Source organism: Myotis nattereri, assembly GCF_964212035.1.
Source record: "Myotis nattereri genome assembly, chromosome: 3".
Taxonomy (NCBI): domain Eukaryota; kingdom Metazoa; phylum Chordata; class Mammalia; order Chiroptera; family Vespertilionidae; genus Myotis; species Myotis nattereri.
Window position 1 is genome coordinate 181,908,232 of NC_138077.1, and position 24,727 is coordinate 181,932,958.

Below are 24,727 nucleotides of genomic sequence, written 5' to 3' on the forward strand. Positions count from 1 at the left end.
CAGATTCCAATTACACTGATATTAGATTGCTGAAAGTTATCTCACAGATAACATTTCCACCTCCCTACCTTGCTTGGGACCAAAATAAAATTTTCTAGTTCTAATTGGGCCTCTAGGTTACCAAGATGTATAATCTACCTTAACAGGTTCCATATTACTTCATCATTTAAAGCTCAAATTTTCAGTTTCCTCCTTATTTCTAGTACCTAGAAGTTTCTCTTTGTTTCTTTCTTTCTCACATACTGAGTAATGCTTTTTAAATAATTTTGCTGTGTTTTATCTACTCTTTCTATTTCTGTTGAAAGAATTTCAGGTTATCTTGATCTATATCTCTTTAGGGATATATACCAGGGCCATTTTTCTGTTACAAGGGCAAAGAGCCCTTAATAAATAATGTATATTCTAACCTGGGTATTCAGAAGAACATATAAATGCCATATGTATATATGTATGTGTATATTTGTGTATGCATTTGGTAAGAATTTGAAACAAGCCTAACCACCATAGCCTACTTCAATTTGATAATCCAGAACCTTCGCATTAATCTTTTGGGAATTAACTGATGATTACTAATTTTATTTTTCTTATGATTACTAATTTTAAACGCTACTGAGGAGTAACAAGTTACACCTAAATTTCATTTCTGGTTAAGTTCCTCATTTAGGAATCATTTGAAAACTTACAAAATGTCACTTTTTGTAATGAGTTGTAGTAAAATCTGATTCAGTGGCTACTTTTTCAGAGATACAGAACTATACTGAACCACGTAGTGTGGCACCATGGGGAGAGAGAGAAAACATAGGCTTTTAGGGAAAGAAAGACTAGGTTTGAGTTCTAATTCCAGCACTCTTAACAAGTCATATAATGCTCAGAATAAGAAATATACTCACATAGACTGGCTGGTGTGGCTCTGGTTGAGCATCAACCTATGAACCAGGAGGTCACAGTTTGATTCCCGGTTAGGGAAAATCCCCAGGTTTTGGGCTTGATCTCCATTAAGGAGGCATGCAGGAGGCAGCCCTTCAATGATTCTTGTCATTGATGTTTCTCTCTCTCCCTCTCCCTACCTCTCTGAAATAAATAAAAATATGTTTTTTAAAAAAAGAAATATACTCACATAAAAATTGCTAGTGTGCAGAATACTCGGAACTTCAGATGTGTAACTGTTGAACACTGATAATTCCACTATTTCATCTACCAAATATCTAATGAATGCCTGTCATATGTAATATAGTATCCTAGATGTTATAGGAGAATACAGAGTTCTTCCCTATGAGATCTTACAGGTCAGGGAGGGAGCAGTAAGTTAAATATACAAACTAGTGAGTACAAAGCTGTATAAGAGCAGTGACAGTTATGCTACAGATGAAATGCTCCAGTGGAGGCTATTAGTTCCAAGCAGTCCAGCTTCTCACTTTAGTGTGACAAAGGGTGTTTTCATATCAGGCAGCCAAGCCAGAGCCCAGGCAGCACCCGAGGGAGACCCATTCCTGAACCTGATTATCCAGCTGTTCTACCTCTACATAATCAACATGTGTTTCTAGTCAGTTTGTCTGATGTGTCCTCTCAGATTTAGCAAGGGGATCCTTCATAAGGACATTCTTTGTAGGACACAGGAGAAGTTCCAGGAGGCACATTTACAAGTTATGGGAACACAGTTAGACATGAAATGTTAATCACAATACCTGGGGTTTTCTTAAAAATCTAATCATATAGGATAATGCAGGGATAGCATTCAAGCAGTGTTCTCTAAATCCAGAAATTAGAGATGACTGTGAACAGGACAGTTGGAGGGACAAGACAGAAAAGAAGAGCCCCGGCTGGTTGGCTCAGTGGATAGAATATCAGCCCAAGGACTGAAGGGTCCTGGGTTCAATTCCAGTTAAGGGTATGTACCTCCATTGCAGGCTGGATCCCAGCCCTGGTCGGGGAGCATGCAAGAGGCAACCAATCGATGTGTCTCTCTCACATCGATGTTTCTCTCTCAAAACAAAAGACGGAAAAGAAAAAAATAATAGCCATTCACAAGCAACATCCAACACATAAAAAACTATAAATATGATAAGTTTAGGAAAATTCATCCGGAGCCAGCCCTTCTGTCTGGGATGATCAGAGGCAAGAGTAAAAACATTGGATTGTAGGGAAGGAGGAAGGCGGGTGGGGGCAGGAAACTGTCAGAAGACTTGGATTCAGGTATAAACCCTGCCACTGACTAACAGGTGGTCTTGTGTAAATCACTTACCCTCATATGGTTTCATTTCTTCATCTATACCAGCCGTGGGCAAACTACGGCCCGCGGGCTGGATCCAGCCCGTTTGAAATGAATAAAACTAAAAAAAAAAGAGACCATACCCTTTTATGTAATGATGTTTACTTTGAATTTATATTAGTTCACACCAACACTCCATCCATGCTTTTGTTCTGGCCCTCCGGTCCAGTTTAAGAACCCATTGTGGCCCTCGAGTCAAAAAGTTTGCCCACCCCTGACAGTGGCTCTTTGGACATGTTGGTCTCTTATATTTCTAAAGGTAAATGAAAAGTTGGTAGGATTTTGAGTGTAAAGCTGATGGAGCAGGAAGTCTTTCAGGTGGAGAGAGCCACATTATTTAAGAAACAAAAGGAAAATAATGTAAAACTTGAACACTGGGCTCTTCACAATAAATCATTTGATTCCATAAAATAATGATGAAGGTGGTCCAAGCATTATTAACCATGTCTTCCCCTATTAAACTATGGCCTGCTTATACAGCCCCAGTGCTAGTGTGATGCCTAGTATACAATTGGTGCTTAATGAATATTTGTCAGAGGGAAGGAAGGGAAGATAAATGGAAGGGAATTAGGGGAGAAGGGAAGGAAGCACGTTAGCCAGTTCAGGAAGTCCTTTCCCAGTAGGTGCCACATTTTGTGGCAGGGATCCCTGTATTTAATGTTCTTTCATATCTGCAAGTCTGTTTTAAAACAGAGCTGTTTACTTAGAATGCTTTTATTATAAACTGTATTTGCGCTCACAGGGCTCCAACTATGGTGACTTTGGGAAGGTTCCTTTGTTGTGTACATAGTGTCATAACAGGTCATCTCTGCCCGGCCAGTCAATGTCATGGACTCAGATGTGGCTGCTTTATGGATGAGCTATATCTTTTTCCTCCTTAATTTTTACTGCAGACAATAAATATTTTATGCCTCAAAAGACAACGCATTTATTCAACAGGTGCTTATTAAACACCTCCAAAAATCTAGGCACTGTGTGAAATACTTGGAATACAGAGATGTAAAATATAGACACGGTCCCTGCCTTTATGATGCTTTCAGTGTCATTGGAGAATCTCACATTAAATAAAAAATTATATTATAATGAATGCAATTGTAACAAATGTTTTAAAGGGAATGTACAGAATGAGAAAAACCTGCATTAATTTGGAGGAGTAGGATCAGGAAAGGAAATTAAAATTTTTAAAGACAGTAAATATTTTATCATCTGAAATATAAAAGGATAAGATTACCCCATAAGTTGTTGATTATATTAGGTATATCTAAATTTGGAAAAATAGACTTGTCCACAGAAGTATAGAATCATTAGAAATTCAATCCTTTAATAAATGACTGAAAAGGGAGACATTATTTACCCAAGAACACACAGCTTGCTTCTGGCAGGACTAGAACTTGAACAGGGGTCTGCTATTCCTCCCATTACCTGTCCTCAGTGACTTAAAAAAAAGAAGACATTATATATCAAATATAGATCAGCCATAGCCATTCTGTACAAACTTGTATATTGAGTGAGGGGATGGAGTTTAGAGAGTAATAAGTTAGGCAAATGCAAATATAAAAATATATATAAAATATGTCCTATCAGGCTTATTGTACCTGGTCATAGTAAAGCTGTAGCGTATAGACCAAAGTGGGAACTACCCAGTTGAATTAGTGAAGATACATTTAAAGGAATATGTTTCTGTTTCTTTAAAATATAAATACTGATGAATAAGTATCAGCTTCCAAGTAGAAGTTTTTAAAACCCATTTTATTCATGTGTAATATTATATGACATGTAAATTATTTTGACTGCTTTACAGCCTGTGTGGTCTCAGTTAGGTTAATCATTATTCCTTATATTTTGTTCCAACATATATTTTCCCTAGGATACTTTTTCATTTTAGATAGTATAGCAATTAGCTTCAACATCTAAATCTTCCTATTTTTTTACTTGAAAGATTTGGAATTAATGAAATATTACTGTTTATACAAATGATTGTGAAATTAATTGAATCATTGAAGCTATAAGGTGTATGAGACTTTAGGGAGAAGTTCAGGCTTGAATTAGAGCACCTAAGACAGTGCTGAGCATATACTCAACCTTGAGTGAGCATATAATGAATAGGGGAGACAAAAAGTTACAAAGTATTAATTTAAACCATATGAAATTCCATTTTTAACATCAAAATAGCTAAACATTTGTGACTTTGTGATTCAGCCTATTAAACAAAATGACCAAAAAGGGCATCTATAGTCTAATGCCAACAGATGTGAGTATTTATTAAATTTAAGTACATGTATATTGACTATACTCTAGAATTTAATAAATGAGAAGTTCTGACAGTTGAATTAACTTTTAATTTTGTATGAACTTGCAATTTAAATGTAGGCAGGTGGCATAATTATTTCAGAAGCTAAAAATATTCTAAAAGATCTAGAGAACTTCTCAGTTATTCACACTTCATGAGTGTGAAGGTATTGAGGAAATACTTATTTGATAACCAAGCTTTAGTGTGTGGTATGGACTGAAGTTAAGTAGGGTATTTTGCTTTCAGACTCTCCTTATGCTGACCAGTATATTACTCCCAAGTCCTTTATTCTCTCCCAGTTCTTAGTCCCAATGCTGACATTCTCCAAGTTTATCTTAGAAAAATCAGGTGGAAAACAAAGGGAACTAATCATTATAAAAATGAACTGTCAGGTGCTTTGCTAGACAGTTTATATATTATTGCATTTAATTTTCACAACAACCCTATGGGACAAATATTATTTTTATTTTATAGGTGAAGAAACTGAGACCTAGAAAGGTTAAATGACTTGTCCAAGGTCACACAGTTTGTTAGTGGTAGAGAGCTAGTCTTCAAACATTCTTATTTTCACTATATACCATGCTACTCATCTTATTGTTTGTTTGCTTATTTATGTTTTATGCATCTTAAAAGTATCTTGTTTACTTATAATAAATTCACACATGAGTAAAACAAGGAGATTGCCACTTTTTCCTTTTAAAAATGCAATATGGTAAAACACATTTGAATCTTTTCCTTTCTTTTAAGGATGAACGTGAAGCGAGAGAAAATGTGAAGAGAGAACAAGATGAGGCCTATCGCCTTTCACTTGAGGCTGACAGAGCAAAAGTAGGTTTGGTCAAGGGACTTCTGGGATAAAGAACTCAAACCAGAATGTTTTTTCATTACTTAAGTGCCAGCCCTTTTATCACTTTGATCCCCAAAAATGTTGGGTTTGCAATGGAGAAAGCTAGATTCAATTAACAGAAAAATATAATTTTGCCCCTGGGTCCTTAAAGTATGGTATGGTTCATTTTGACAAGATGAAGTTTGTTGAGAATCATAAAAATAAAAACAAAATGGGCATATTATCTGTTTTATTTTCTTTTTAGTGAGTCTAGGGTACAACCTAACAATTTTTAAAACACTTTTAGGTGATTCTAATGTGCAGTCAGGGTCGAGAACCACTGATTTATTTAATGCTTTTTGAGCACCTGGGCATTGAAAGAGTGTAAAATGAATGAGCCACAGTTTCTGCCTTTAAAAATGTGGTAAAGAGTAGATTAAGTCAAGAGCACAGATAGCTGTAACACTTAGGCAAGGATTCTAAATGTCATAAGTGAAGCACTTAGTTCTGTGAGAATTCAGTGAACAGGAGTTCAGTAGAAAGTTTTTGGTGTTTGTTTGTTTGTTTGTTTGCTTAGCTTTTCTGAAAAGCCAAGAAGTGAGAATGGACTGGGGAGGGATCCATATAAGAGACTGTATATGTGAACTAGATGAAGAGGGGTGGAAGAGAAAACGTAATATTCGCTAACAGCAAGGGGTGCATGGTAGAGGCTGACATGAATAAAGCTTGATATTTGAGTAAAGGAAACATAGACAAAAAGACTAGAAAGGAAGATGAGACAACGGTTCTAATGAATGCAACACTACTCAGAGCTACCTAGGTATTTGAATAGGAACCCAACATGAACAGAGAGCTATGCTTTGTTGTTGCTTTCATTTTTATTCTTATTCCAGAGAAAATACTTTATTACCACAGTGCACCTCTGGGTCATGCTGGAACTTAGCTCTCTCTCTCTTTTTTTTTTTTTCTCCTCCTCTTCCTCCTCCTCCCCATCTTCCTCCCCCTCTTCCTCCTCCTCCTCCTCCTCCTTTCTTTTTTTTAAGTGTTTATTGAATGCTGGCTCCCTTTCTCTTTTATCAACAGAGGGAAGCTCATGAGAGAGAGATGGCAGAACAGTCTCGTTTGGAGCAGATTCGAAAAGAACAAGAAGAGGAACGTGAGGTATGGCACAATTTAAAAATGTAATTCAAAGGCTAGGTTTGTGTCCTCTGCATTTGATACTGAGGCTGTTAATAGTTCTTAGAACTTCTTTCCACATTTCCCAGACTCATTTTAGTATGGAAGATCTTATCCTTTCCTAATCTGAGCCACTGGGCCCTATAGGACACCTAGCATACAAAACCACTCTACCAACACAGGGAAGCATAAAAAATGCGGAGACAAAGAAACAGGTCACAAATGACAGAAATGGAGGAAAGCAAACGACTGGATATAGAGTTCAAGGCCACATTTATAAGGTTTTTCAAGAATTTTATGGAACCTGCCGATAAATTTAGTGAGATCCTCGATAAATCTAGTGAGACTCTCGAGGATATGAAAAAGGACCAACTAGAAATGAAGCATACACTGACTGAAATAAAGAATAATATACAGAGATCCAACAGCAGACAAGAGGATCCCAAGAATCAAGTCAAAGATTTGAAATACAAAGAAGCAAAAAAGACCCAACCAGAAAAGAAAAAAGATTCCAAAAATATGAAGATAGTGTAAGGAGCCTCTGGGACAACTTCAAGCATACCAACATCAGAATTATAGGGGTGCCAGAAGAAGAGAGAGGGCAAGATATTGAAAACCTATTTGAAGAAATAATGACAGAAAACTTCCCCTACCTGGTCAAAGAAATAGACTTACAAGTCCAGGAAGCACAGAGAACCCCAAACAAAAGGAACCCAAAGAGGACCACACCAAGACACATCATAATTAAAATGCCAAGAGCAAAAGACAAAGAGAGAATCTTAAAAGCAGCAAGAGAAAGACAGTCAGTTACCTACAAGGGAGTACCCATCCGACTGTCAGCTGATTTCTCAACAGAAACCATGCAGGCCAGAAGAGAGTGGCAAGAAATATTCAAAGTGATGAATGCCAAGAACCTACAACCAAGATTACTTTATCCAGCAAAGCTATCATTCAGAATAGAAGGTCAGATAAAGAGCTTCACAGATAAGAAAACACTAAAGGAGTTCATCACCACCAAACCAGCATTATATGAAATGCTGAAAGGTATTCTTTAAGAAGAGGAAGAAGAAAAAGGAACTCTTACCATTTGTCACAGCATGGATGGAACTGGAGAGCAGATAAATACCACAGAATCTCACTCATTTGTGGAATATAAGTAACAACATAAACTGATGAACAAGGACTGATCCAGAGATGGAGAGGCATTGATTGGACTGTCGGGCCTTGGAGGGAAGGTAGGGGAGGGTGGGGGTAAGGGGCAAAGACCAACCAAAGGACTTATATGCAAGCATATAGGCCTAACCAATGGACACGGACAACGGGGGGGGGGGGTGGTGAGGGCATGAGCAGGGGGTGGGGGGGTAGAGGGTAACGTGGGGATAAGGACACATATGTAATATCTTAATCAATAAAAAATATATATAAAAAAAATCTTTATTGTTGAGAGTATTACAGATGTTCCCTTTTTATTCCCCCTTTGCTCCCCTCCACTCTGTTCCCACCCTGCCCCAGACCTTCATCGCTCTATTGTTGTCTGTGTCCATAGATAATGCATATATGCATGTAAGATCTTTTGGTTAATCCCTTCCGCCCCCCCCCCCCACTCCCACCCCTTCCCTCTGAGATATATCCCACTCCCCCACCCCCTTTCCTTTGAGATATTTTATTCATCAGTTTACTTCGTTCATTAGATTTCTTGTTCGTTTATTTTCATTTTTAGATTCACTTGTTGATAGATATGTATTTATTGCCATTTTATTGTTCATATTTTCCCTCTTCCTCTTCCTCTTCCTCCGCCTCCTCCACCTCCTCCATCTTCATCTTCATCTTCTTAAAGAATACCCTTCAACATTTCATCTAATACTGGTTTGGTATTATTTGAACTCCTTTAGCTTTTTCTTATCTGTGAAGCTCTTTATCTGACCTTCAATTCTAAATTATAGCTTTGCTGGGTAGAGTAATCTGTAGATTCTTGCTATTCATCACTTTGAGTATTTCTTGCCACTCCCTTCTGGCCTGCAAAGTTTCTTTTGAGAAATCAGCTGACCATTGTATGGGTGCTCCCTTGTAGGTAACTAACTGCTTTTCTCTTGCTGATTTTAAGATTCTCTCCTTGTCTTTAACCTTTAGTATTTTAATTATGTGTCTTGATGTGGGCCTTTTTAGGTGGGTCTTGTTTGGGACTCTCTGCACTTCCATTTGTAAGTCAATTTCTTTCACTAGGTAGGGGAAGTTTTCTGTCATTATTTCTTCAAATAATTTTTCAATATCTTGCTCTCTCTCTCTTCTCCTTCTGGCATCTCCATAATGTGAATGTTTGTACACTTGAAATTGTCCCAAAGGCTCCTTACATTATCTTCATATTTTTAGATTCTTTTTTCTTTTTGCTCTTCTGATTGGATGTTTTTTGCTTCCTCATATACCAAATTGTTGATTTGATTCTTGGAATCCTCTACTCTACTGTTGAATCCCTGTAAATTATTCTGTATTTCAATTAGTGTATGCTTATTTTCTGACTGGTCCTTTTTCATGTTTTTTTACATTCTCACTAAGATCCTTGGAAGTCTCAGTAAGTCCCTTGACATTCTCATTAAGATCTTTGAGTAACTTATAACCATAGGTTTAAACTCTGTATCTAGTAGTTTGCTTGCTTCCATTTCTTTTATTTGTAACATGTTTCTTTGCACATTTTAGCTGTTTCCCAGTGTTTATTTCTATGTATTAGGTAGAACTGTTATATTTCCTGGATTTGGTAGAGTGGCCTTGTGTAATAGGTGTCCTGTAGTGGTTCAGCCTCCCCAGTCACCTGAGCTGAGCACTCTAGGTGTGCCCCATGTGGGCTGTGTCACAGTCTTTTTGTAGTTGAGTCTTGATTGACATCATGGGAGGAATTGGTCTCCAGGCCAATTGGCTGTGAGGACCAGCTGTGTCTACAATGGAAGAGTTGCTGTTCAGGAGACACCTCTATGGAGCACGACTTACTGAGTCTGCTTCTTGAGTGTGTCACTTGTGGATACATAAAGTTGTAATCTAGTATGGTCTGAAGTTGTCCACCAGGTGCATTGGCTCTGGGACCTCCCAGGAGGTGCAAAGTCAGGCATTGCCTGGAGCCACTCAGCAGGAGCTACAGAGAGATCTGCAGATGGCTGCTACTTGGATTGGGCTAGGAAGTGCCCAGGCAAGGCCCAGCTGTGAAGCAAGGCAAGTTGATTCTAGTGCCAGGTCTTGGGCCTTTTATTGATAGGTTTGGGGCATGCTGAGTCCCGCTGCTGCTTGTTTGAGAGAGTTTAGCAAAGTCTTAAGCCTGAGCCAGGACAGGCCATTCGTATGGAAAAGCTGCTGCAAACAGCTTGAGTGGGGCTTCAAATTGGATGGGGTGGGGTATCAGGGAATCACCAGGGATGAGTGAACAGTGTAGGCCATGGTGATGGGAACTCAGGTATAGCTGCCAGTCAGCTCTGCAACAAGGGAGGTCCCAGCACAGGAACAATGACCCTGTGAGCACCCCTGTTCCGTATTTTAGTTGTAATTTTGGGGGAAGCAGAGAGTATAGGAGTTTACCTATGCCATCATGGTTCTCTCTCTATTTTCAGCGTTTTCACTAGGCTTCACTTTACCCACCAAAAGACAGTCAGTTTCTTCTGCAACCTCTACTGAGCCCCTAAATATGGGAAATCCATTTAGTTTGACTGATTTTTTTCACCCTTATGTCCATGTCTTCTCCATAATGATATAGATAATTTTTCATTCACTCATTTTACAATTATTTTAATACTTAGTATGTGCCCAAAATCTCTTAGGAGGTAGGGATACGGACATGTGTCCTCCCATCCAGGAGTTCATAGTCTTGTAAAAATAGAATTACAATACCAAATGTAACATTATTATAGAGGTCTGCGTTAGTGCAGTGAAAACAAAGAGAAGGGGTGTTAAATGACTTCCTAGGGTGGCTTCACAGAAAATAACTTTTTTTCTAGATGTGAGATTAATAGCAAGGTTCGCTTATGAAAAGAGGAAGCCATCTAACAAGTGATGGAAAGCCTGGAGAGCCCTACCTGGAACGGAGGAAAACTCACTAGTCATCATTCTCAGTCAGAGAATGTCACCTCATACTTACTCAACTAATGTTTTTTGAACAAGAACTGTGCTGAGCACTGAAGGATAAACAAAGGGATATAAAACATTTTCTACCTGCCAGAAGAGATTACATCTTGTAGAGAAGATGCAAAATATCTACAAGTAATAGCAAGTCAAGAAAAAATGTGCAAAATAACATGAAAAGTAAAAGCAAAATACTTAAGGAGTTTAAGGGCAAAGTAAAAGTCACTTACAGCTTTGAGAATCAGACAGCATTATAGAAGAAGTGATAATTGAGCCCAGTCTTTAAATATGTGTAATATTTTACTGTTTGGAAATCAAAGTTTACTCGTGTTTAAACACTTATTGAGTGCCTGTCATATATGTACAGGAACTATGCCTGACAAACCCAGTCTCTGTACGCTGAGGGCTCTCAGTTATGGAGGGTAGAAAATACTTTGTTGAGTATCATCTGTATCTCAAGTGTTCTCATTGACCGTTAAAACAAGCTACAAGGTTAGAGATTTCTCTACAAGTGAAAAAAACTGAAGCTCATTGAGAAGTCACACATAGCCAGCACACAATAAGTGCCTAGCATCAAAACTCAAATCATTGTTCCCTACTTTAAATCAGAACTTAATGTGATATTTCCTGTTTTTTTCCTCCTGTTCTCCCCTTAATCCACCTGTCTGCTTGCTTTCTGTTTTGACATTTCCATGCACAATATAACAACAGATGCTACATTATTACCTGAACCCAACCAATTATACTTCAGAAGAATAAACAACAGTAGCTCATTACCCCATTCATTGTACAATGTCTGCTCCTCAGTGTACCCACTCTCCAAGGCTTTTCCCCAGAATGAAAACTGGCCTCAGATATCCCACACCATGGATTCAGTGTGGGAAACAATGAAGAGATATTAGATAAAAGTCAGCAATCTTGGGATCTAAATACCCAAGTTTTACTGGCAAGAAAGAACAAAAAACTAGATTAGTAGCTCAGTTTGAAATCTGACTAAAAGCAAAGGCCTCATATAAGTAAACATTGTTGAAAAACAGTGATGTAAAGGACACTGCCCTAGCCAGTTTGATTCAATGGTTGAGCATTGACCCATGGACTGAAAGGTCATGGGCTCAATTCTGGTCAAGGGTACATACCTTGATTGTAGGCTCAATCCCCAGCCCTGGTATGGGCTCATGCAGAAGGCAACGCATCAGTGTGTCTCTCTTACATCAATGTGTCTCTCTGTCTCTATTCTCACTTTCACTTTCTCTCTCAAAAACAAAAGAAAGACATCAATGGAAAAAATAGCCTTGGCTAAGGATTAACAAAAACAAGAAAGACACCTATACTCGAATAGCAGCCTTAGTAAACATCATTGTTCAACTTCAACTTGGTTTTCTCAACAAGTTAAGTGTTTATCTGCATTTTAGGTCTGTAAGAAAACAAGGAAACCTGGTATAAGTTGAAAATATGAATCGATCTTATACTTCAGTTAATGGTTGCTTGGGGTTGCACTATTTAAAAAGTCCTACTCTCTGTTTTTATATGGAGAAGCTGATACTTAGAAATGAAGACATAAGAAATATAATTTAGCCCTCGCCGGTGTGGCTCAGTTAGTTGGGCATCATTCCGTGCACCAGGAGGTTCCCAATTCAATTCCTAGTCGGAGTGCATGCCTGGGTTGTGGAACATGCAGGAGGCAGCTGATCAATGTATGGATCTCACATCAATGTTTCTCTCTCTCCCTCTCCCTTTTCCCCTCTCTCTCTAAAACTCAATAAAAAAATCTCTTTTTTAAAAAAAAGACAGTATAACTAAAATTTAATTTTGATATACATAGCATCAAATATTCACTGAGTTATTAATATATGACAACATTACTAGAATAGTTTAATACTTGAAACTATTCAGCTGAAACTCATTGCTGACTCAGGACACCAATCCTATATAATAAAACCTAATATGCAAATTGACCAAATGGCGGAACAACCAGTGGAATGACTGGTCGCTGTGATGTGCACTGACCACCAGGGGGTCAGTTGCCTCCCATATATGCCCTGACTGGGAATGGAACCTGCAATCTAGGTATGTGCCCTGAGTAGAATTGAACTTGCAATCTTTTGGTGTATGGGACAACGCTCAACTAACTGATCCACCTGGCCAGGACCCATTCCATTTTAATGTTAATATATCCAGTATTCTACAAACTTTTAAGTCATTTCTACATAGGAAATGTATATTTTTCAAATGTGAATAGTTTTGTGAAGGTGTGTTTTGTAAATGCTTTTAATAGCCTTAATTTTCATCCTAGAAAGGAAGCAACTGGGTATGTAATACCTCTTTCCTCAATCTCAAATACCCTAACCCTTTAGTAAAAAAAAAATTAAAAAATTAAATTACCTTTCCTTTTCTAAGGAGTTACTTACCACTTTAATAATTTGTGTCACCCTGGCCGGTGTGGTTCAGTGGTTGGAGTGTCGGCACATGTCCTCAATGGTCACGGGTTTGATTCCCGTTCTCAGGTTTGATTCCCGGTCAAGAGCATGTACCTGGGTTGTAGGTTCTCTACAGCCAGGTCAGGGTGCATACAGAAGGCAATGTGTCTCTCTCACACTGATGTTTCTCTCTCTCTCTCTCTCTCTCTCTCTCTCTCTCTCTCTCTCTCTCTCGCTCTCTCTCTCTCTTCCCCCTCTTATTCTCCCTCACTCTCTCCCTTCCACTCCCTCTTAAAATTAATGGAAAAAATATCCTTGGGTGAGGAGTAATAAAAAACAAAATAAAAAATAATAAAACAACTGGGGGATGAGGGAACAATGAGGGGATAAAGACACATTTGTAATACCTTAATCAATAAAACATTTTTAAAAAATAATAATAAAACAGGTTGGAATTTATTTTAGTTAATTGCCCCTTAGGCTAATACAGTGATTTTTAACCAGTGTGCTGCAAGAATTTTTAAAACATGCATTACCTGACTATGTAGTCTAGGGCACTGACCACTTTTCCCTTAGATTGTCAAATAGATTGTCACAGCCAACACAACAATAGCCATCCAGTGTGAATGCCCTGGCTTGAACCATAAATATATTATTCATATGAGTTGCATCTTATTGATCACATCTCATGGTAATGTTGCATCTGATTGGTTAATTCTTTTTTTTTTAATTAAATCTTTATTGTTCAGATTATTAGTTGTTCCCCTTTTTCCCCCCATAGCTCTCCTCCACTCAGCTCCCACCCCACCCTCTGCCCTTACCCCTCCCACTGTCCTCATCTATAGGTGTACGATTTTTGTCCAGTCTCTTCCTGAGCCCCCACACCCCTTTCCCCCCAAGAATTGTCAGTCCACTCCCTTTCTATGCCCCTGGTTCTATTATATTCCCCTGTTTACTCTGTTTACCAGATTATTTATTCACTTGGTTTTTAGATTCACTTGTTGATAGATATGTATTTGCTGTTCATAATTTTTATCTTTACATTTTTCTCCTTCCTCTTAAAGAATACCTTTCAGCATTTCATATAATACTGGTTTGGTGGTGATGAACTCCTTTAGCTTTTTCTTATCTGTGAAGCTCTTTATCTGACCTTCAATTCTAAATTATAGCTTTGCTGGATAAAGTAATCTTGGTTATAGGTTCTTGCTATTCGTCACTTTGAATATCTCTTGCCACTCCCTTCTGGCCTGCATAGTTTCTTTTTTTTTTTTTTTTTTATTGGTTAAAGTATTACAAAGGGTATTACATATGTGTCCGTTTTTTCCCCCCGCCCTAGACAGTCCCCCAGCCTCCCCTAATCCCCAGTGTCTTATGTCCATTGGTTATGCTTATATGCATGCATACAAGTCCTTTAGTTGATCTCTTACCCCCCTACCTCCTGCCCCCCAACCCTCCCCGGCCTTCCCGCTGCAGTTTGACAATCTGTTTGAGGCAGCTCTGCCTCTGTATCTATTATTGTTCAAACGTTTATAATGGTCTCTATTATCCATGAATGAGTGAGATCATGTGGTATGTTTCCTTCATTGACTGGCTTATTTCACTTAGCATAATGCTCTCCAGTTCCATCCATGACGTTGCAAATGGTAAGAGTTCCTTCCTTTTTAGAGCAGCATAGTATTCCATCGTGTAGATGTACCACAGTTTTCTAATCCATTCATCTACTGATGGACACTTAGGCTGTTTCCAGATCTTAGCTATGGTGAATTGTGCTGCTATGAACATAGGGGTGCATATATCTTTTCTGATTGGTGTTTCTGGTTTCTTGGGATATATTCCTAGAAGTGGGATCACAGGGTCAAATGGGAGTTCCATTTTCAGTTTTTTAAGGAAACTCCATACTGTCTTCCATAGTGGCTGCACCAGTCTGCATTCCCACCAGCAGTGCACAAGTGTTCCTTTTTCTCCACATCCTCTCCAGCACTTGTCGTTTGTTGAATTGTTGATGATAGCCAGTCTGACAGGTGTGAGATGCTGGCCTGCATAGTTTCTGTTGAGAAATCAGCTGACAGTCGTATGGGTACTCCCTTGTAGGTAACTGACTGTCTTTCTCTTGCTGCTCTTAAGATTCTCTCTTTGTCTTTTGCCCTTGGCATTTTAATTATGATATGTCTTGGTGTGGTCCTCTTTGGATTCCTTTTGTTTGGGGTTCTCTGCACATCCTGGACTGGTAAGTCTATTTCTTTGACCAGGTAGGGGAAGTTTTCTGTCATTATTTCTTCAAATAGGTTTTCAATATCTTTCTCTCTCTCTTCTTCTGGCACCCCTATAATTTGGATGTTGGTGCACTTGAAGTTGTCCCAGAGACTCCTTACACTATCTTCATATTTTTGGATTCTTTTTTCTTTTTGCTTTTCTGGTTGGGTCTTTTTTGCTTCTTTGTATTTCAAATCTTTGACTTGATTCTTGGGATCCTCTTGTCTGCTGTTGGATCTCTGTATATTATTCTTTATTTCAGTCAGTGTATGCTTAATTTCTAGTTGGTCTTTTTTCATATCCTCCAGGGTCTCACTAAATTTATCGGCGGTTTCTAGAAAATTATTGAAAAACCTTAAAAGTGTGGTTTTGAACTCTATATCCAGTCATTTGCTTTCCTCTGTTTCTGTCATTTGTGACCTATTTCTTTGTCTCTGCATTTTTTATGCTTCCCTGTGTTGGTAGAGTGGTTTTGTGTGCTAGGTGTCGTATAGGGTCCAGTGGCTCAGCCTTCCCAATTACCTAAGGTGGACACTCTTGGTGTACCCCTTTGTGGGCTTTGTGCACAGTCTTGTTGTAGTTAAGCCTTGATTGTTGTAGGTATCACTGGGAGGAATTGACCTCCAGGCCAATTGTCTGTGAGAATCAGCTGTGTCTACAGTGGGAGAACTTCTGTGCTGAAGACACCCTTCTGGGGCAAGACTTGCTTCAGTGGGGTTTTGGTGCTCACTGAGTCTGCCCCCTGAGTGTGTCCCTTATGGATCTGAGGAGTTATAATTGGATGGTCCCCCTCTGACCACTGGGTACACTGGCTCTTGGATCTAAGGAGGTGCTAATTTACCCTCTGCCTGAGGCTACTCAGCAGGAGCTATGGAGAGATATGCAGATTCCTCTTCCTTGTTTGGGGTTTGGAGGTGCCCAAATGAGGCCCAGCTGTGAGGCAGTGCAAGCTGCTATGGGGCCTTGGACCTTTTTTTGGAAGTTCTGGGTTTCTCTGATTCAGCTGCAGTTTGTTAGGTAATTGTCAGATTGCAAAGGGCCAGGGCATTCATATGCAAAAGCCTCTGCGCACAGCTTGGGTGATGCGGGGTCTCAGGGGATCAGCAGGGTGGAGCAAGCAGCTATGGCTGATCCTCAGCCCTGCCCTAAGGGGCCCCAGGTCTCAGTGTCCCGGTAATCGCTGCAAGCATCTCTGAGAGAAAGCTGCCCTCGACTTCCGAGTTCTGCCTGCTGCCAGACAGTCCAGTTTCTCCCCGAATGAGCCTGGGTCCCCAGAGACTCAACCGGAACTGGAGTTCAGAGCAGTTGGGGGCTTGTGACTCCCTCCCGATTGAAAAAGACAACCGTGTCCTCAGCTGCCAGCCCTTGCCGCCAGCGCCTCCATACCTCTGTACCTCCGCAGCTCCTCTGAGTCTCAGTGTGCTTTTCTCTTTCCTTCAAGTTGTAGAATTTCCACTCAGCAAGCCTTCCTGTGGTTCTGGATGATATCTGTTTTGTCTTTTAGTTGTATTTTTCAATTTGTTGTGGGAGGCAGCAATTTCCGGTGTTTACCTATGCTGCCATCTTGGTTTTAGTCACTTTGGCCCTAGCTGGTTTGGCTCAGTGGATAGAGCACCAACCTGCAAACTGAAGGGTTCCGGGTTCAATTCCGGTCGAGGGCATGTGCCTGGGTTGTGGGCTCAATCTTCAGTAGGGGGCATGCAGGAGACAGCTGATCAATGATTCTCTCTCATCATTGATGTTTCTATCTCGCTCTCCCTCTCCCTTCTCTCTGAAATCAAAAAAAATATATTTTTTGAAAAATCACTTTGGAGCAAAAAATTAGGTCATTATTATATACTAGGGGCCCGGTGCACGAAATTCGTGCACTGGGTGGGGGGGGGGAGTGTCCCTCAGCCCAGCCTGCCCCCTCTCACATACTGGGAGCCCTCAGGCGTTGACCACCATCAGCCTCCAATCGCAGGATCGGCCCCTTGCCCAGGCCTGACGCCTCTGACAGAGGCGTCAGGCCTGGGCAGGGGACCCTCATTTCCCCCCATCACTGGTTCTGCCCCCAGCCCAGGCCTGATGCCTCGGCCAGAGGCTTAGACCCCCATCACCCTCTGATCACCTGATCGGCCCCTTGCCCAGGCCTGACGCCTCCGCCAGAGGTGTCAGGCTTGGACAGGGGATCCCCATCTCCCCCCGATCACTGGCTCTGGCCCCTGCCCAGGCCTGAGGCCTCTGGCCCAGGAATCATGCCTGGGCAGGGGACCCCCATCTCCCTCTGATCGCTTGCTCCACCCCCTGCACAAGCCTGACGCCTCTGACCCAGGCTTCAGGCCTGGGCAAGGGGACCATCATATCCCCCCAATCCCCGGCTCAGCCCCCGGGACAGGCCTGATGCCTCGGCCAGAGGAGTTGACCCTCATCACCCTCCGATCACCAATCACCGGATCGGCCCCTTGACCAGGCCTGAGGCCTCCGGCAGAGGTGTCAGGCCTGGGCAGGGGACCCCCAGCTCCCCGTGGTTGCAGGTTCCGCCCCTGCCCAGGCCTAACGCCTCTGGCCTAGGCATCCGCCCCGGGCAGCGGGGACCTGCAGTGGCAGCGGGGGGCGCCGCGATCGTGGGCTTCGCTTTAGGCCCAGGCAAGGGACCCCTAGCTCCTGGGACTGCCAGCTTCGACCGTGCCCAGCTCCCATCGCTGGCTCCACCCCTACTTCCTGCTATCACTGGCCAGGGCGGCAAAGGCGCCTGATTCTCCAATCATGGCTGGGGGGCCCTGCCCCCCAGCTCTTAGCTCCCCACTGGGTTTCCGATCACTGTCAGTGGCAGGGGGCTTCTTCCTGCTTTCCCTTTCGCCTCCCTGCATTGTGCCTACATATGCAAATTAACCGCCATCTTAGTTGGCAGTTAACTGCCGATCTTAGTTGGCAGTTACTTTGCATATAGCCCTGATTAGCCAATGAAAAGGGTATCGTCGTACGCCAGTTACCATTTTTCTCTTTTATTAGGGTAGATATGTAAAAAATATATTTTTTGGTGTGCCACCGATTTTATTAGTTTATGTATGCCGTGAGATGAAAAAGTTTGAAACTCGCTGGGCTGATATTAAGAAAATGAAAAACACATGAGTCTGTTGTTCAAGTGTTAGGTTTGGTTAAAAAATGGGAAATAACTTTCTGATGAGTTTCTAGAAAGCAGCAGCTTTTTTCTAATCTCTCCCCCATTCCCCACAGTCTCACCCATTACATAGTTTAACACCTGGTTCTTGCTCTCCTTAGGCCATTCGGCTCTCCTTAGAGCAGGCCCTGCCTCCAGAGCCAAAAGAAGATGCTGAACCCGTGAGCAAACTGCGGATCCGTACCCCCAGTGGAGAGTTCCTCGAGAGGCGTTTTCTGGCCAGCAATAAGCTCCAGATTGTCTTTGATTTTGTAACTTCCAAAGGATTTCCATGGAATGAGTTCAAGTTACTGAGCACCTTTCCTAGGAGAGACGTAAGTTCCTATGCCTTTCTTGGGACGTGTGTCCAGATGGGAAATGTCCCATCGTTAGGGCTGGATAAAGTAGTCCAAGGAAAGTCCAATGGTACAGCCTTTGGGGACGGTATGGCCTCTCAGCACAGCAGACATATGCTCAATAGCCTATGCTAGAATTCAGGTACTAAGTGTGGGGTTTTTTCCTAGCTACTTCCCCTGTTCCAGCATTCATACAGGCTTTCCCAAGATCTCATCTCTCTAAACCTCAGAATAGATCTGAAAATTGTGTGCTTAACAGCCTAACAGAGTTAGATCAAGGTCAAATGATTATAGGTTTACTAAGAACGAGTCATGTTAAAACAAGAGTATTTTGTGATTTAATAGTTCTTATTAGCCTGGAAGTCAAGGAGGGTAACCTATATTCACTGTGTATCTGCATTTCAGCAAGATTCTTAATAGTCTCTGATACTATTCTGAGGCAAAGTAGAGAGATAAATCTACAGTTAGGTGGATTCATTGCTGATTAAACAGTGGTGACCACAAGGTTTTGACTAAGAGACTGCCCTCTTCCTGGAGGGAACCAAGAGGTTTTATATTTAACCCTGTATTACTCACTGTGCTCACTAGCAACTTAAATGAAGACTTTCTCAGATTTTTGGATTATGGAAAATAAGATTCAAGAAAACCTTGAAATACTAAAACAATAGGCAAAAATGAACCTGGAGAAATATTGCAGAAATGTAGAGATTTATGCATTAAGTTTAGAATATCAATTGCTCAAGTTTGCAATGGAAAGATCATGCTTTAGCAGAGATTATGGTTGAATTAAGCTGACTATCTATATAAAAGGCTAAGTGTCCATCCATCCGACTGGTAGCTATGATACGCACTGACCACCAGGGGGCAGACGCTCAATGCAGGAGCTGTCATGGCACTCACTGGCCATTTAAAAATAAATGGCACCACGGACCTGGCACCAACAAACCAACACTCAGCTTCCCCCAAGTAGGACACAGGCCCCTCCACCACCCCAGAGCAACACCCCACCAAATCGCAGCCAACAGTGTCAAGACCCAATGGCGCAAAATGCTGCCCACAGCCCAGCCCAGCCCGGAAACAGTCGCTGTGGGCACCAGGTAATGACATCACATAGTAACGCCTGGCTTCCTCTCCCTAGCGACTAGCCTCCTTGGAGTTTCTTCAGCCCAGGAACTGACTTGCTTTATAGCCAGGTGCAAACATTTTACAGTTTAACCAAATGTCTGTGAAGCGTTTTCCCGTGCCTCATCTCATTTGATCCTCGCAGAAGTCCTGGAGTAGGTGGATAGGAGACTCGGTAGAATACTATTTTTTTTCATTAGCAAGATGCAAATAGTGATATTAAAATATTTCTTCTAATTAATTTCCTTCCAGTGTGCATGAATCCATGCACTGGGTCATAAATAATGTATTTTGGCTGCCAACAAAAAGCTAGCTATAATTTTAGAGATATAATCTTATAATTCCAACAAGAGGATCACTTAATGGTCCTATTCAGCTCTATACTAAGGTAAACAACCTCTGAAAGAGTCCTTATACCAGGCTGAAGTGTGAAAAACAGGAGCATGTCTACAGCAGGGCCGATAGGAAGGTGAGGGACTAGAAATTATATCGTTTGAGTAACATTTCCTCTAGGGAAGGAAAAGGCATGGGAGACATGGTTTGGTCTTCAGTCAGTGAAGGCCTTCCATGAAAAAAAGGGACTTGACTTCGAGGCTCCAAAGACAGAAGTGGGACCAATCAGTTGAAAGTTACAGGAGGCAAGAAAGTGCCCTGTAAGAAAGTATTTTCTAAGGGAGGACTATCTTGTGTTGTAAGGTAGTGATTTTTCTGTCATTGGATATAACTCAGCACTAGTGAATTATCCCTTCTCAGCAATAATGAATATATATTGAAGCAGGATTCATTCTTGGTGTTCCTACTTTATATAGACTAGCTTACCTTTAAGATGCATAGTAAATTTTAATATTCTTTGATTCTATTATCATCAAGTAATATGAGGTTTAGTAACCTGGACTTTATCTAACACACAAAACAAAGAAGTTGATTAACATTCATCTTAGTCCTTCACATTGGCTATCAGATTTGCAGGATAGAGACAGAAGCCAGTGGTTGTTTAGCTCCACCATTCATTCTCAAATGCCCTAGGTAGGATGAGGATCCTGCCACTTATATCTAAATCAAAGAGACTAGATGGACCCCAGGTGCTGGCCTCTCTTTCACTAGTTCTACCTATTGCTCCAAACTCTTCCTCCTTATTCATATATTGTACATGCACAAACATGCCCAAGGGAACACATGTGTGCACATGCTGTGTGAGCCACACATCCAGATACCTTCAATTCTGTCAATGCAGTTGAACTCTAAATGTGTGAAGCTTGGAAAAGAACCACTGTTAAGGGGTTCAAGATTAGCCCTAAGTTTTACATCTCACCTTGGAGAACTTACAAAACTTAGGAGCTAAGTTAGTTCTTCCCAGCCCGTGTTTTGTTTTGTTTTTTAATTGAGATACAGTTGACATATAACTTTATATTAGTTACAGGTGTACAATATAATGATTCAATGTTTGTGTACACTGCAAAATGATCACCACAACACATCTAGTTAACATCCATCACCATGGAACTTTAAGATCCCAGCCCTTAGTTATTTTCACTCCCCTTCTGGGTCTCATCTGTAAAATGGAAGGAAGTGCTAGAAAAGATGGAGTCCAACGACCTTCTGACTCCTAAAGTTAAAGTTTCTTTCAAGTTAATATTTAAAACTGACTATTGAGGATAGGGTAAAGGAAGCAGTCTCTTAAAAGGATCTGGGTTTATGATCCGTGTTACTGACTCTTCCCACAAGACAAAAATGTGGACTGTGGGAAGTAGGGGAACTGTAAAATGAAATGTAGAGAATTGTTGGGCCTGCTACCTGCTTGCCTTGAACTCTACAGTCCAAGAATGAGGCCTCTTCAGTGAGACTGTTAAGTGTCAATAGAGGATCAGTCACATAGTTTTAGAGAAACTTTACTCTTGATTTAGATCTCAATCATGCATGTGTTGTTTTACACTGTTTTTAACAGTCATCTCCCATTATTCCTTTCCCACCAACCACATTTCTATCTCCATCCCAAGGGTAACCTCCATCCTCATCCCAAGGGCAGTGTAGATTAAGTTTGCCCCAGTTGCCCAGAGAAAAAGTCTAAGCAAAGTTTTCCTCCTATAGGAGAAATCAAGAGCTTCCCATTATGCAGCACGGGTCCATTTTATGGTTTTTGGTCAACCTGAAATTACCCACTACCCAGTGGGTTTTTTTTAATCCCACTCTGATCATTCCCTTTCTTAAAAAATTTGGTAGCTCCCTACTGCCCTAGATAAGTACAGACACCTTAGAATGTTTTCAAAAACACTTCACAATCTGGTTTCATACCTACCTCTCCCACCTTAAACCCTACCTCTCATTACTTATTTCCATTACCAGGAGATATGAGATTGCTCACTATTCACTAAAGACACAAGAGACTCTCATGCCTCTGTTCTTTCATCCTTGATATCCACTCTTCCCGCTTTTGCTGCCCTGTTGGAACTCATTTTTTTAATGTGCAACTGAAATATCATCCTCTCTGGGAAGCCCTCCCCTTCTCCCAAGCTCCTCACTATGTACCCATTGCTGTTTGTACATTCCCTCTAGCAGCACTTGTCCTATTTTTCTGTAATTGTTTACAGAGACTGTCCATATCATCTTCATGTCTATCCCCCCTGGTTCTGCATGGTGCCTCACCCATAAACATTCAGTTACTGTTGTTGAATGTTAATGACCTCAGGTCTGATCCTAAAGCTCTGATTCCAGGGTGCACTAGAGAGGTTGTTTCAAATAAGAAGAGATGCCCTAGGCCCACCCAGATTCCAGACCCAGACCTAAACCCAGAAAGCCCACCCAGGACTCATTAGACCGCCTAGAGCCAAGGGTGGGGTGAGAGTTAATGACCCTTCATCCTTCTCTGAATGCTTTTTCAAGTCAAATGACTAGTGTTTTTGCAAGGCTATTCTGTAACAGCCATCTGTGTCTGCAAGGATTAGGATCTAATTTGTAAAAGTCATCTTAAATTACCACCAAACTAAAGACTGTTAAAAAGCACATCTTAAGACCTCACCTGTTTAATAACAAATAACATAAGACTTAGCTCTAGGAGTCTTATTGTGTCTTCAGCCTTTTCTCCATAAAGCAGAGCCTGGTTTCTCACCAAAGGACTTGCTAAATGCTCTTCTGTGCCTCCACCCCCAACCAGAACAACATTTCATGCTAAGATTTCCCTGCTGTCCAACTATTTACTGAACTGAGCACTGGGGAATAACCAACATAGCTATGGCAGACACAGGTCTTTCCCAGAAAAACTAATTGTCAGGATGCTGGGAACATTGAGATATTTGTTTGTTTTTGTTATTTTGTTGTCCATGTTGCTAATAACAGTTACCAAGAGAAGTGTAGCATTCACTTCCAGAGTTTGGTCATTCGCTCTACCTCTTGGATATATTAGAGCCATGTGAACATCAATGGCCTATTTCCTTCCTCAGGCATTGTAAGGGAGTCGGTACTGAAGCAGCTGAGTCCTAAATGCTCAGAAATGGCACTGACCACACTACTCACCATGCCTAGGAGACAGAGTAAGAGGCCCCAGCCGGCCCCCCAGTTGTCCTCTAGACCTACAGTGGTCCAGGGCCATTCAGTGTGGGGTTGTCAGTATCCCCCAACCATCTCCTTCTTTCCCACCCCTCCCCTTCTTCTGTCCAATCCTGTTTTACCCTTGTTATACTCTTCTTCATTCCACTCTTTCCTCCTCCTCATTTTTCTGTCCCACAATTCTTTCTCTCCCTGCCTCCTCTGGTTTTGGGTGGGGTTTTTTTCTTCTATTCATATCTGTATCACTCAGAGACACCCCACCTGCATGGAAAGTGAGGTCTTTGTGTATAAAATGTAGATACATGGGAAAGGAGCATGGTGATGGCAGGTTGCTTCAGGACTGTGGCCTGTGCACCTTGTGACCCATGTAATTACACAGCCCCTGTTCTTTTTTTTTTTATTAATTAAATCTTTATTGTTCAGATTATTACATTTGTTCCTCTTTTTCCCCCCCATAACTCCCCTCCTCCCAGTTCCCGCCCCACCACCCGCAATCACTCCCCACCCACTGTCCTCATCCATAGGTGCACGATTTTTGTCCAGTCTCTTCCCGCATCTCCGACACCCCTTTCCCCCCCAAGAATAGTCAGTCCATTCCCTTTCTATGTCCCTCATTCTATTATAATCACCAGTTCATTCTGTTCATCGGATTATTTATTCACTTGATTCTTAGATTCACTTGTTGATAGATGCATATTTGTTGTTCATAATTTGTATCTTTACCTTTTTCTTCCTCTTCCTCTTCTTAAAGGATACCTTTCAGCATTTCATATAATCCTGATTTGGTGGTGATGAACTCCTTTAGCTTTTCCTTATCTGTGAAGCTCTTTATCTGACCTTCAATTCTGAATGATAGCTTTGCTGGATAAAGTAATCTTGGTTGTAGGTTCTTGGTATTCATCACTTTGAATATTTCTTGCCACTCCCTTCTGGCCTGCAAAGTTTCTGTTGAGAAATCAGCTGACGTCGTATGGGTATTCCCTTGTAGGTAACTGAGTTTCTTTCTCTTGCTGTTTTTAAGATTCTCTCTTTATCTTTTGCTCTTGGCATTTTAATTATGATGTGTCTTGGTGTGGTCCTCTTTGGATTCCTTTTGTTTGGGGTTCTCCGCGCTTCTTGGACCTGTAAGTCCATTTCTTTCACCAGGTGAGGGAAGTTTTCTGTCATTATTTCTTCAAATAGGTTTTTAATATCTTGCTCTCTCTCATCTTCTGGCACCCCTATAATTCTGA

At 41.1% G+C, this 24,727-nt stretch overlaps 1 protein-coding gene across 1 annotated transcript in view; it reads left to right on the forward strand.

Moving 5' to 3' along the window:
* Positions 1–24,727, forward strand: part of FAF1 (Fas associated factor 1) — a 387,465-nt gene that overhangs the window by 338,705 nt on the left and 24,033 nt on the right. The window contains exons 16-18 of the mRNA XM_081087160.1: positions 5,307–5,387; positions 6,469–6,546; positions 18,597–18,809. Coding sequence (XP_080943286.1) covers positions 5,307–5,387; positions 6,469–6,546; positions 18,597–18,809 — 372 coding nt within the window. The remainder of the gene's footprint in view (positions 1–5,306; positions 5,388–6,468; positions 6,547–18,596; positions 18,810–24,727) is intronic.